The sequence below is a fragment of the Poecilia latipinna genome, unplaced genomic scaffold (genome assembly GCF_001443285.1).
Source record: "Poecilia latipinna isolate Pla-1442-1.1 unplaced genomic scaffold, P_latipinna-1.0 Scaffold40, whole genome shotgun sequence".
Taxonomy (NCBI): domain Eukaryota; kingdom Metazoa; phylum Chordata; class Actinopteri; order Cyprinodontiformes; family Poeciliidae; genus Poecilia; species Poecilia latipinna.
In genome coordinates, this window is record NW_015112656.1 from 30,940 (window position 1) to 45,189 (window position 14,250).

General features: G+C 37.5%; 1 protein-coding gene across 1 annotated transcript; it reads right to left on the bottom strand.

Moving 5' to 3' along the window:
* Window positions 1–457: 457 nt before the first annotated feature.
* snapc2 (small nuclear RNA activating complex, polypeptide 2) lies at window positions 458–11,981 on the bottom strand. The gene is made up of 6 exons (XM_015046560.1): window positions 11,695–11,981; window positions 9,268–9,441; window positions 8,191–8,290; window positions 5,906–6,421; window positions 2,404–2,492; window positions 458–1,026 (listed from the first exon to the last, which is right to left on the bottom strand). The coding sequence occupies exons 1-6, from the start codon at window positions 11,908–11,910 to the stop codon at window positions 754–756; spliced, it is 1,368 nt and encodes a 455-aa protein (XP_014902046.1). The 5' UTR covers window positions 11,911–11,981; the 3' UTR covers window positions 458–753.
* Window positions 11,982–14,250: the final 2,269 nt, after the last annotated feature.

Below are 14,250 nucleotides of genomic sequence, written 5' to 3' on the forward strand. Positions count from 1 at the left end.
TGAACATTGTGATGTGACGTGATAAAAACATGAATCGATGTAAGTAGTAATAAGTTACATAATGCAGCCATTCCACTACAATTAAAAAAAAAAAGATGAACTTTGATTAGCCTTTTATTGTGGTCATTGACGCAGCTCGTCACGAAAATTGTGACAATGTTATGTGCCGTTTATGGACATCAGATGTTTTAAAGTTTTAATGGCATGCCTTCATCAAGAACAGGAAGAGTATGTAGGTCAAATCGGCATAACCTCTGCCAACAGAACACATTTCACAAAATTCAATCCACTGCTGACCAGTTTAGGAATAGTAGAAAAGTCAAGAGACTCAAAACCACCATCTGGGTTTGCTTAAAAATTCTTTTTTTTTTTTTTAAACTAACTGTTGATTTTGAATATAATCCTGTCTGAATTAAATCGACAACATAATTCTATAAATAGTTTGCATATGAATAACTAGAATATAATTAAAATTTATTCAAAATTTGTGTAAAATACAAAAGCAGAGTGATACTGTGACAATGTAGATGGTCATGACTGAGCTGCTATGGCGACAATGAAATAAGGTATACAATAACCAGTCTCTCACAAAGCCAAAAGTCAAACCAAAAACAGTAAACGCATAAAAAGCCAAACTTCTCTTTGCATCAGTATTTAATGTGACATTAAATAAAAGAAACATCCTTAATTTTCTACACCCACTTAACCTTTGAGGGTCACACATGTGAAAGGATTAAAACAGTTTACAATGTTTTATTCAGAACTCTCTTTTCGCATCAACAAGCTCAGTGGAACCAGGAAAGGATTAAGAGGTGGGAGGAAGTCTGACATGTCTGCGTCCTCAGACTGGCCTGAAGAGGTGGCTCCTCTGCCGGCAGCATCACCAGTTTCTGCCTCCTGGCTGCATCTCTGGCTGGGATCTCCAGTTGGAGCTGGCCCCCTCTCATCATGGCGCACAGTCTTCAGCTTTGACATCAGCTGCTTTGCAGGCATGGAGCAGTGAGGAGCAGAGAGACTCTGATGCATCTAAAACAAGGTCAGGAGGGAGAAGGCTCTCAGGTTAATGGAAACCAAGAAAAATTGACACATGCCCAAAATTTTGGTGAAATGACCGAAAAGCCCAGAAGTCCCTAAAGTAAGTTGAAACCATTCAAAGTAATAAATTTAAATATTGTGAAAGTTAACCAATGAAAATCAGTCCACATTCCTCACACTGTCCTCAGGGTTCGCACTTTAATTAGCATTACAGCTGTTTTCAAGCTTGCACTCAGGTCCGTCTGCCTAGTTAAAGGGTGACCAGTCACTGCTGTTTGGTGACATGGTGTGTACTGCACTGAACATGAACCACAGGAAGAGAAGGAGAGAGTTGACCCAGGAGTTTAGAAAGACAATGATAGACCAGCATGTCAGAGGTAAAGACTAGAGGACCATCTTCAAGAAGTTTGATGCCCCTGTGATTACAGATGCACGCATTATTCAGAGGTTTAAGGTTCACAACAGTGTAGCCACCTTGCGTTGCCGTGGTCGCAGATTGAAGAGAAGGAACGGTAAACAAAGAAGCTAGAACAAACTCCAAGAATATTAAAGGTGAATTCCAACGGCAAGGTACATCAGTGTTAGATCAACCATCCATCACTGTGAACTTCAAGGAGGAAACGTGTGCTATGGTTGAACTCTTTGGACATAATCCCAAAAGGTAAATTTGGAGCAAAAACAACATTGATTATCACCAAAAGAACACCATAGCTACAGTGAAGCCTGGTGGTGGCAGCATCATGCTTTGGGGCTGTTTTTCTTCACGTGGAACTCAAGTCTTAGTCAGGGTGGAAGGAATTCTGAACAGTTCCAAATACCAGTCAGTGTTGGCACAAAATTCCGTTAGAAAGCTGAAGATGAAGAAAAACTTCATCTTTAAGCACAACAGCGACTCAAAGCACAAATCTAAACCAACTAAAGAACGGCTTCACTGGAATGAGAGTGAGGCTTTGGACCCGAGTCTGAGGAGGGCTGTGCACAGATGATGACCTTGCAATCTGACAGATTTGGAGTGCTGTAATAAAAGCCAAAGATGCTGCAACAAAGTTTAAGGGTGTACATATTTATGCAACAAGATTATTTTAAGTTTTTTATTTTATATTTTTCCCATTTAAGGCTTTCAGGCTGTTTTTCAATTGAATTGCACAGTGGAAAAAGTTGCAAAATTATTCATCCTGCTGCCATTTTTTTTTTACATCATGAAAAGCTGGTGTCTGAGCAGGTGTGTGTAGACTTTTCATATCCACTGTGTTCTTGCACAAGGAAGTGAACAGCAGGCTTCTGTCTGCCAGTGGAATCCCACACAGCAAAGTTTCCAAAACCACAGGCTGAAGGTTAGAAAGCTTTCCTAAAAACAGCAGAATGTACCTGGATCAGATGTTTCTGCAGGTTTTTGCAGTCCAGATAATGAAGCTCTTCTGGGAGAGACATCAGCAGGTCCAACACTATCGCACTTTCTGGACAGCAGAAGACAAAAAGAAGAAAAGACTGATTTGATTACTGTGGTTATTAAGATTATGGTATCATTTTTAGCAGTAAACTCTCTCTTGATAAAATGTTACAGTGACATATTTTTTCCTGACAAATTTTTCTAGGGTTGTTTTTCATGTTTCATCTACTGTGTGTGTGTGTGTGTGTGTGTGTGTGTGTGTGGTGGGTAGAGGTAGGACGGGGATGATGTCATCTGCTATCCCACCTACCTGCTCTTCAAAGAATCAAAAGTTAAATGCATTTAATTGGGGGGAATTAATAAAAGATTTTTTAATTGAACTTCTGAAACATTTATTTGCCTAAAGATTTCATTCCATGTGAATGTCAAAGGTAAGAACGTATATATGTAGAGCTAGCTCCTTGTATGACAATATAGTAATTACATTACTAAATTTAAAATGGTACACTGCTTAATACACAATAGAAGCATAAGAAACCATTATGAGGCCTGACAGGAAACAACATGTTGCCATGGTGATCCATGATCCAGAGTGATGCTCTGGTATCTGTGGGAAGGCCTGAGAGATTCTGGGGAAAATAATATAACAGTTTTATGGCGACAGCTTCACAGTTCATTGTCAAGTGTACAAAAAGTGAACCTTGTGAAGACGACTCTGACCTGCTGATAAACCTCATGTATACTGACATGAGGCATATGGAGGATTAACTGATTGTGGTTTAGATTACATTCATGCAGACCTAAAAAAAAAAAAAAAAAAAAGCTACTTTAAACCCGATTACTCTTTTTAGTGCTCTGTTTTATTATTCATAACATTCTTCTCCATCCAATGTTTTGTATTTTGCTTTTCCTGGTCGCTAAGAACAACACTGGAAAAAACTGCAGCCTGGATAACTGTAGGCTGATTGCACTAGCCATTATCTTATCTTATAATTTACAGAGGGCATATATCACTTCCCTAAATAATCAGTTTAGCTTTAAACCAACGCAAGGTACTGACGTGTGTACGAGCACTTCTAACTTAAACGGGGAAACAGTATCTGTGCATCACCCTTTGGTTAAGTCCCCAGTTTCATCCATATATATGCTAAATATATCTAATGAGCCAGTAGCAAACGCTGCATGAAAGGTGAAACACTAAAACAATATAATGTATGCAGATGGTGGTGATCTCCAGCCCAGGAGGTGCTGATCTACAGCTGCTCCTTTAAAATGTGTTCTGAATACGTTTTGAGGATAAATTTTTCTACATTTTCCTGTTTAAACTATACAACAATTTTCTTGAGGTTTAAAAAAAAGGAGAAATACCTAGATTCTTGTATTACTGATCAAATGAATGATGATGATATACAGACAATGTGGACACATAAGTTGAGTTTCTGTTTAGCCCTAGTGTTAGCTCTCATTCACTCAAAAAATAATAAAAATACTGGTTGAGGGTTTTTTAAATGTAAAATATTTACTTTTTATCTTTTATACTTAAACTTATTTTATACTTTTAATTATGGGTTTTATAATTTGTGTAACAGTAGACCCAAGTTTGTTAATGAAGTTTGAAGACAATAAATTTGAGTAAATGTAAAACACAATTAAATACAGTTATCAAGAAAAAAAATACTCAAACTAATCTGGCCTTAATTAAAAAGCAGCTGCTCCTCAAACTGCCATCTGCAGCATCTCAACTAGCCTTTGACTATGCCATTCCAAAAGCTTCACTTTTTACACAGGAAAACATGCGGTATATGTGATGATGTCAGTAAAGGAGGCGGTCCTGACAGGGATCTTGCCATCAGATCACATTTAGTGAATAATTGCTTGTGATATAACCAGAGCTGCACTGACTGCAGTTTTCTGGTCGATCACTGATCTTTCAAAAAGCCTGATCTGCCGATTCACATTACCATTCTGGTCAATAATGATTTTTTATAAAATAACTAATCCCATCAGCCATTATAAATTCACAATATGTCTACAATGTAACAATATTGTTTTATTAAAAAACTTAACTGCACATGAGGTAGTGTTCTGAAAAATAAAGTTTTTTTTAACCGATGCACTTCTTGGCGTAATTTCAGCCCCCCCAGGGTCTACCATCTCATTTTATGAGCAGGTCTTACAGCTTTGGGCTTCAAATTCAGGTCAATTATCAAAAGGGATGATTGAAATAAAAATGTCTTTGAAAATATGTTCTGTCATTTAGAATTTTCCTGTAAGAAAAAAAAAAAAAAAGAGAGATTTTAGTTTAAAACGCATATAGAGCAGGACTACCCGTGAGAAAACCCTGAGAAATAATTAAAAACTGTCTTGGGTTCAAAACAAACCTAGACTCCAAAGTCTATCCAGCTATGGACAAACATTTTCTACATTTTTATTTCAAAAACAGTGTTATTAGAAACTGTGCTCCTGGCTGTTATCCACCGGTTTTTGAGGAAAAAAAAAAGTCACTTGATTTGATATTAAATGATTAATGATCCGGTTACATTGAGCCAAAATAAAAATACTGATTCACACTCATCTTTAATATGATGCAGTATGACTGAACCTTGAAGGATAGACTAAGTGGTGTCTTTGATAAACTTCTTTTTGACTGTTTTGGTTGAGAAAAAAAAAGGATGACAGATTAAATTCTGCTTCAAAGTGCATAGAAATATGAACTTAAATTTGGACATTTTATGCAAATGTGTTAAATCTCAGTGTCTATTCTGTTTGTTTCTTGTTGACTGAAAGGTCGTCCAGGGTTCGTTAAATTAACAGATTTAAAAAGTACAAAACTTGAGAAATGTGAGACTGGGCTAACAGGTGAATTTTTTTTTATTTTTATCCTTTAACGAAAATGATTTTTTTAAATGTTAATGCCTGATGCCCTGTAATAACCTACAAATTAAATGGTCATGTCATATTTGGCTTGTTTTTGTAAGTCAATATTAACAGAAATGATTGTATTAGATATGATGTCACATCGTATTGATTGCAGACTTGTGAATTAAAATCCAATCAAGAAACTGTGTTGTTTACCAAACAAACTCATAAAATATCAAACTGTGATAAAGCAGCTGATTTATACCCCTAATCAGCACAAGCATTTTAGAATTTGAGTGAAGTTAGTTGATTTTGATTAGCTTAAAATAGCTCAGCCAAGAACATGTAGGTCACCACTGTTTTATACTGTAAAAAAGAAAAAAACAGAATATTAAAAAGAACTCTTCATTTTCTCTTAGTTTTTCCTGAATGTCTGTACTTGGATGAATATTTCAAAAGCTAACTAAATGTGGCAGCTAGTGCAAACTAATTAAACCTAGAAGTTTGTCAGAGTATTGTAATACTAATGTCACTGATGTTTTCAGAGCAACACAAAGTTTCCCTTCATTAGATGGTGTAAAGAGGACCTTAGCATATGCTAAAGGTGCATCTCTGACTCACCCATGGGCGTTAGATTATAATCCTCACTGGGGTTTTGGACAACACTCAGGAACTTGTAGATCTTTTCAAAGTCCACAGCAAAGTTAACTCCAACTGTCTCTGGGCCGTCTACCGCCGCATGTTTACTTGACTGCCCAGACGTAGCAGGCAGCTCAGCGGCTGTGTTGGAGAGTGGGACTGTGGAGTGGGGAGAGGAAAAACTGGAGACGGGCAAACACAACACAACAGCAGACTGAGCCGCTGCTGAGACAGAGCCAGAGGCAGACGGAGTGAGAGGCTTTAGAGAACGAGGGGATACGAATGCAGGAAGCGTTTCTGAGAGCAGCGGGGCGGCTGGAGTTGGACATCCGGTTAGCAAAGTGGAGGCAGCAGCAGTGGAAGGAACAGCTGGCCGTTCCTGACGTGGGAGGATCCTCCTGGTTGGAGTTCTGACAGCCTGAGATGGTGCTGGCCGTCTCCTGTTCCCTGACCCGGCTGGAGCCGGAGCGATGAGCAACACAGCAGAAGGATGCTCACCTGGGCCGAGGCAGAGAGAGAGAGAGACTTTATGTTCAAAGCTAAAACTTTTTTTTAAAACTGCAAAAAGTACATATTTCAAACTTTATTTAGGATGAACAAGCATCTGAACCAACTCGAATTACAGAAAGTGAAGGCAAAAAATATTAACAGCTCTTGACTTTTTCCACACTATGTAACAGCCTTATTCCAGATTGGACTGAAAGAATATCTTTTCCTCAAAATTCCACACACAAATGGCTCATTATGAAAATGTGGGATTTTTTTGTGTTTTTTTTTTTTTTACATTTATTTTAAAAATAATAATAAAAAAAACATTGCATTTTTATGTGTGTATTTTTACGTGTATTCACAGTCTTTGCTTAAAGACTAGAAGAAAGATGAGAGACCACCGCTGGGTCCTAACTTTATAATCACTTCATTTCATTGTGTATGTGTGGTTGCTGGGGTGACAGTCGGTGGGTTTTGTTTCATGTATTCATCTGCTGAAGGTGTGATGGCACACAGTGGATTCTCTGTTCAACTTCTTCAGACTGATTACCAGTTAAACTGAATGAAAATAAAAATAAAAATAAAAACTGCAAAATCACAAAATCTTACCAAGTATCTTTGGTCTAGTTTCGAGTGCAAATATCTTAGTACACTTGAAATAAGACAAAACTAACTTAAAAGTATATTTTTAGCAAGATGTAGGAGCTGGTTTTAAGTAAATGATTCCTCAATATTGATGAAAAAGTTCTTGTTCCATTGGAGGATTAACTAATAAGATATTTTCCCATGTTATAAGTTAATTTATCTGACAGTAGAACTAGGACTTTTTCATCAATATTAAGGAATTATTTACTTAAAATAAGCTCCTATATCTTGTTGAAACATTACTTTTAAGTTGTAATAAGATATTTGCACTAGTAACTAGACCAAAGACACTTGGTAAGTTTGTGTTTTTGCAGTAAATGCAATTGAATATTTTATCAAAAAAAATCTAGCGCAACCTCTGATGCAGCCACTTGTTTGTTACATATTTTTATTAGTCATTTTGTGGAAATCAGTTTACCCTCTGACCAGAAGTTTTTTTCTTAAAAAAAAAAAAAAAAGGTAAAACATCTTGTTAATTATGATACATTTGCAAAAGCAGGAATGGTTAAAATATCTAAGGGGGTGAATATTTTTATAGGTATTGTAGCTCTGCTAGTAATAAAATTGTTCCACATAAAACCAAAAGCAAGTGAACAGCAGTTCAGCTGCATCAGCTGCCTTTTAACCGACTGTTTTTCCAGTTGCACAAATCTCACTATTGGATGACTTTACTAGTAATAAAGCTTTATCAGATCTTTTTATTATTTTCAGCATTTGACCCTCTGGCAGGCAGCAGTGGTCAATTCAAGGTCTTCTCCTGGAAGAGCTTAGACTTTATTGTTTATAATGTTCACAGTCATGATGTTCAGACCCAGAGAGTCAAACTTTAAAACATAAAAATGGAGACTTTTACAGGTTTCATTACATCAGAGCACAATCAAAAGGTCTTTGACATCAAGAACACGATTTTTATTGTTCTGTGTTACAGTGGCTAATAATAAAAAGTAAAAAAATTCTTTGAACTCTTCAGATCTTTTTTATGATGAAACTTTAACAGTGCTTGTTATACATGGTCGATTCAGCAGTGAAGTAAAAAAATAAAAAACTTCCTGTCAACTTTTAAGACGAGGTGTGACGATGCTGCAGATCTTTTACAGGTCTGTTGGGGAGAGTGAATGCATGAATCCACTTACCTACGCAAGGCACTGGTCTACAAGCAGCAGCGGGTCTGGGGTCCTGCTTGGGCTCACAGTTCCTCAGAGTGCAGGGCTCTGTCGATGACACAACCAGCATCTGAAGGAAAAGGAAAGGAAAGGATGGTGGGATGTTTACTGGTTTAGTTTTGCGAGAGGTTTTCTTAAAATCGGACAAGAATCAAAACAGTTTATTTTTTTTTTTTCCATATAACAGGACAGTGAAGCTATTGTGTGTTTTGACAGGGCTTCTTGAAAGAAGAAACGTAAAACCAGTATGAAAATTCACAGCTTGTTCATTTCAAGACAGCATAAACTTTACCTTGAACTTAGCAAATAGAGTGTGTGATGCTCCTCTAGATGTGTTCCTTCTTTAACGTCCACTGTCAGTAAGAACATTTTGAACGTAGGGAGACCTACTTCGTCAAAGATGTTGCCGTTCGTTTTCCTATAGCAGCCAAACTATTCCCACAGTGGGCATTATTCTTTTAGATGAGGCAAAAAGTTTTCTACACGGCTACATGGGGGGTGTTTGGGTGGTGGGATCCTGATACTGTATCTACACACAGCCGGATGTATTTACATTGACAAGAAAAAAAAGATGCTTATGCCGCAAGAATGGTACGATGGGAAGTTTTAGTGGTTTTGAAACCACGACTTTTTCAAATCGCGGTTACAGGCTCATGCCTGTGTGGCCCGATACAAGAAACTCTGCGAAGGCAGCTGCAGCATCACGAGTCTGTCCACGTTCAGAAACCAAAAGGCAGCATAGTCTCCCAGTGTCCGCCTGATAGTAGAAATATGTCGGTTCTGATGAAGATAATATACTGCGAATGGGACATAACTTTAACAACTTTGCTTATATATTTAAAGCCCTTTAAGCATTAGATCCATTTGGGTCAGGATCAAACTCAGTGAAATCTGCCGCACACGTTTTGTGCATTTTTCACGCGAATGCCGAGTCGTAAGCCATGCCCCTTTGGTTCTTTTGTTAGTCTATGGTGCTATGACCTCAAGGGGCACAAGTCACTTATATTTTAGTTGACCGATCACTTGACTGCTCTTGTTCTAGCATACCTGAGAGAAAGCAGCAGATATGACTTTCTCAAGGGTTCCAGCAAGAGTGGAGGCCATGTGTGTCCACTCTTCAATAGGCCTGCTGAACTGCTTCTCCTGCCAGTTCTTCATACGCAGCTGGAACCGTGCAGATGATATGATGTTGTTTTTCAGAGAGTCCACCATAGCACTGATCTGCGACGCAGGACAACACACCTCACAGGATTAGTTTTTGTGCTGACAGTTCACACTCATTTTATTTCAGCAGAGTAATCAGATGCATTATAATGTTTTATGAAAGACACAGGACTAGAACCTGTGACTGAGGCCTCTGTATGTGGGTGGCACTGCACCACCAATATTTGATTCCCCCTCCCCATCAATTGGTAGAAATTTAGACACATGGGCCCACAAACAAAAGCTGACTGGTTTGGCTCTGTTCACACTAGTGTTAGTGCTGGGATATATGGAGGACAGGGTAGTCAGGGGGCGTACTGGGGGCCACTCTTACTGACCGGGGTGCTGGGTTCTGGCGTGTGGCCAGCAGCAGCCTCCGGGGGAAGAGGTCGGAGGGTCAAGTCTTTGAAAGTCATTTCAAACATCACTAATATGAAAATAAACATCCCAAATTCTTAACATCAGTATAACAAAAAATACAGTCAATACTAACCAAATCATATTCACTTATTGTATGTTCAGCTTCTAGTATTTTAAATAGCAGCTTTTTATTATATAGGTGAGTGGAACAGAAACATAAACTGTCCAAACTCAAAAAAAAAAATAAAAAATTCCAGTACCGCCACCTAGTGGTATGTTTGAAGGAATATCTAGTATGTGTCAATGAAAGTTTGGTGCATTCAGTTGGCTTCTGTTGGTCTGACATATATGTGAGGCAATCTACTATAAACTCCCAGGTTTTATAATCTGTGAAAATCATGAAAGTAATTTTTTCTGTTTGTCAATTTTGAACAAAACTGCCATTATTAAACTCTTCATAGAGCCAGATTACTCTAAATATTTACTCTAAATAAAAATAGTTTCAGTAGATTTGACCAAAGTATCTTTTACCCAAATCTCTAAGTGTGATGTAGTGTACACAGGTTCCACTCTACTATTGTTCTGCATAATGTTCTACTATTGTTTTTAGGATTAAATTGAGGCAGACATCGGTTGCCAGCACTGACTTTAAATACGGACCACTGACATTTAATTGAATAGCAAATAAAATCCATGAAAACCTTTAGATCTTTTTCTAAACCATTCATACACAAAGCTTCTTACACCAGTGTTTCTCAAAGCTTTTCAGGCTGAGGATCACTTAACCCATGTAGCAAACACTCACGGACCACCTAACTTGAAATAACACAACATCATAAAACCTGAAATGAAAATGTTAGTCTCATAACTCACTTATTGTCATGAACAATTATCCTGAGAGCATTTTGAGTCATTTACATAATTCAATGTGGATTCTAAGCTCTTTAATGATGTCAAACAAATGGAAATATTATTAATGCACAAGTGTTGTGTGAATTAATAGCATTCATAACATTTAGAAGTACAATTAACCTGAATTGTTTTGGCAGAAACAAAAATCTTCTTCTGCACCATTAAATATGAGTGTATATATATATATATATATATATATATACATATATATATACTGCTCAAAAAAATAAAGGGAACATTTCACTTTAATTTTGTGTGGCTCCAAATCCAGGCCTCCATTGGTTAATAAATTTGATTTCCATTGATGGTTTTTGTGTGATTTTGTTGTCAGCACATTCAACTTTGTACAGAACAAAGTATTCAATGAGAATATTTCATTCATTCAGATCTAGGATGTGTTATTTGAGTGTTCCCTTTATTTTTTTGAGCAGTGTATATATATACACACACACACACACACACACACACAGTATTTTCCAGGTCACCATGAGGTTTTTAGGTAAATGTGAGATGGGCTTTAATGTTCTTTTGAGTCAGAAGCGGTTTTGGCCTTAGCAATCTCAAATGGAGTCCATTCTGCCCAGCCAATCTTCCTTATTAAGTCCTTGTCACTAAAAATAACCAGTTTTCAAAATAACTAGTTTAGCCACAGTTACATTGATGCATCAACGGGTTAATGAATTTTCCCCCAAGGGGGATCCGTGGTTTCAGTAACTTTTTTCCACCAATGAGTTAAATTTATCACTTAAAAACATCCTGTATTTACTCAGGTTATCTTTATCCAACATTAAATTTTAGGATCTTCTGAAACATAAGTGAGACAAAAAAAAAGAAAAGAAAAAAAAGAAGAAGAAGGGAAAAAAAGAAAAACCTCTTTTATAAACTGTATTAGCCCCCGTCTCAGCTGCTACGGGTTGTTGCTGAACACACAACAGCTGAACTGTCAAAAAGCTAAAGATTTTTGGAAGGGTTCTGTTGTTAGGCTCGTCTCGGGGTTACCTCTGAAATGGACCGAGTAGGAATGTCTTTCTTCAGGACAGCATAGTCAATCTCTTGTAAGCCTCCTCTGGTGGTCTGGCTGAGAGCTTTCAGGCCTTTCAGGAGCCTCTTCAGCTCAGGCCGTTCCCACTTACAGTTTGTTTTCCGGCAGGACTTCGGCGTCTCTGTCCAAGAGCTCAACTCTCGTTTAGTTCGGTTCCGAGGAGGGGGCTTCATCCTCACCGGTTCGTCGTTTATGTTATTAGTCAACTTCTTCTTCTTCTGTAGTTGCTGCTTCTTCTTGTGGTATTTATTGACGACTGGCAAGACACGTAATGGCGCATTACCGCCACCAACTGGTAAGTAGTGGCTCAGGATTCTGATACAAATAATACAAAACAAAGTTAATTAATTCATTCATTAATTAAATCCTTCCAAATAACCCATTTCCTGTTTTATTTTCCCGCCATTTTAATGAGTGTGCAGATCAGTCCAGTGTGTGTCCAAATCTAAGTCTTGACATTGTTATATCTTCTCTCCCCCTTTTCCCTTTAAATCTGTTTGAATTATTTGTCTTCTTTCGTCCTCATTCTGATGACTGTAACATAACATGCTGCATTATCATCTCCACAGCACTCATACTTTTAATTATAGTGTTTTCCTAAAATGAAAAGTGTGTCCAAATCTTGGACATGATTGTCTCTTCTCTTTGAACTTCTTAATTCTCAAGTCTTTCCTTTGGATTTTATAAAACCACAGTCCTTCCTTTCTTCCATTGTTTTTAACCCTTTCTTCTTTGTTTTCAATTTTAATATTTTTTTTATGCTTTATAAGAACTAAAAAAAAAATCTACTAATTTGGATCCAGTTCCAGGTTATCATGTTTCTTTAGTCGAAGTCATTCATTAATGTCAGTATTATTTCCTGTTCTTCTGTACATGCTTAGATGTCCGCATAAACGTTTATGCAAATATAGTTAGATAATATATTGGATATAGTGTATACATTATCTCTGTTTTGATGTTACAAGTTCTTTATATGGCGCATGTTTTTGTGTTGGAGCATAAAAATATAAGATATCCTGTTTTTCATTAGCCGCCATTGAGTGTGAGAAACTGTCAGGAATTGGCCAACAGGGGTCAGTATTGCTCCGTAAATGACGGACTCACGGCTGCAGGAATAAGCGCTCCGGGAAACGTTGTCAGGTCAGATTAAGCGACTGTAACCCTACACTGAGATGTTTTTTTGTTTGTTTGTTTGTTTGTTTCCTTGGAATATAAATGTGCATATTGAGTTACGTATATTTTAATTTAAATGAGCGGAGAGAGTAACATACCTTATTGTATTTACATCAATAAGTCCGCCTTCAGAGTACATAGAGGAGTGAATAACACATCAAATATATTTCTTCTACATTTTTGACGTCAGATGGTCACTATATTCTTAGGTTAAAACATAAGACTGCCATACATCAGATGGTCGTTCTATTATAACATCACCTAATCATGGTGTTCCTAGTTTAAGACATAAGTTTATTATCTTTCTCTCTTCATATGACATCAGATTTCTCTCCTTTTCTCATAACATGTTCATTCAGACCTGACAGTGTGAGAACAGACGTTCATCCTGTTTTCACCTAATTTCCCCTCTGTCTCATATTTTTTATAGTTTTTCTCACCATAATCACAGATGTTTATTCTAATTTGATTTATGCCTCGTTTCCACTGGGTGGTGTGGCACAGCTCGGTGCTATACGCTATTTTATGGTCCGGCGTATACAGGAGAATGTTTCCTTTCAAACGGTGAATGTTTCATGTTACTGATGCAGTGACAAACTTGAACTTCACTCCAACCATACAGTACCATTACTGTATGACGATAAACATAGGCTTTATCATGTCCAGAGGGTTGCTTCACACCACATTCAGTCATTTACACATTCACACACACACACACTCATATGCTGATGGTAGCAAGCTACTGGCAGTAGCCCGGTGGCTGCCATGCACCGGCACCACCACTTTTGTTTCACTCTTGTTGGTCATTCTGGTTTCTTTATTTGACATTTCTTATTTTTTCCCATAATTTCAACCCCTTGTAGTGTTTATAGTTATGTTCATTTTTTATTTTTACTGCAGGTCTAGTCACTCTTCAGAGACAGTTATTTTCGGTTATCATGTTTCTTTAGTCGAAGTCACTCATTAGTGTCAGTATTGTGTCCTGTTGTCCTGTGCCACTTTCTCTCTCCATCCCCAGCCTGACTCCTGCTCTTTTGTCACGCTCACAACTCCCCAGCATTTAAGCTCCTCAGTCTCATCCATACCTTGCTGGATCCTCATGTCTGCTCGCATCAGTCTCTTGTGACTTCCTTATATTTTCCTTATGTCTCCTGATTGAATGTTCCTTTGCATTTATTTATTTGTTGTTAGTCTGGTTCGTGTATTTTTGTAAGTGTTCAGCATTTTTTCCACTTTTTTTTTTCTCATTAAATCATTACGTCAGCTGCTGCCTCCGCCTCTCTGCATTTGGATTCAACACACCACTAACCAACATCATGACAACTTCACTGTTTTTGCAT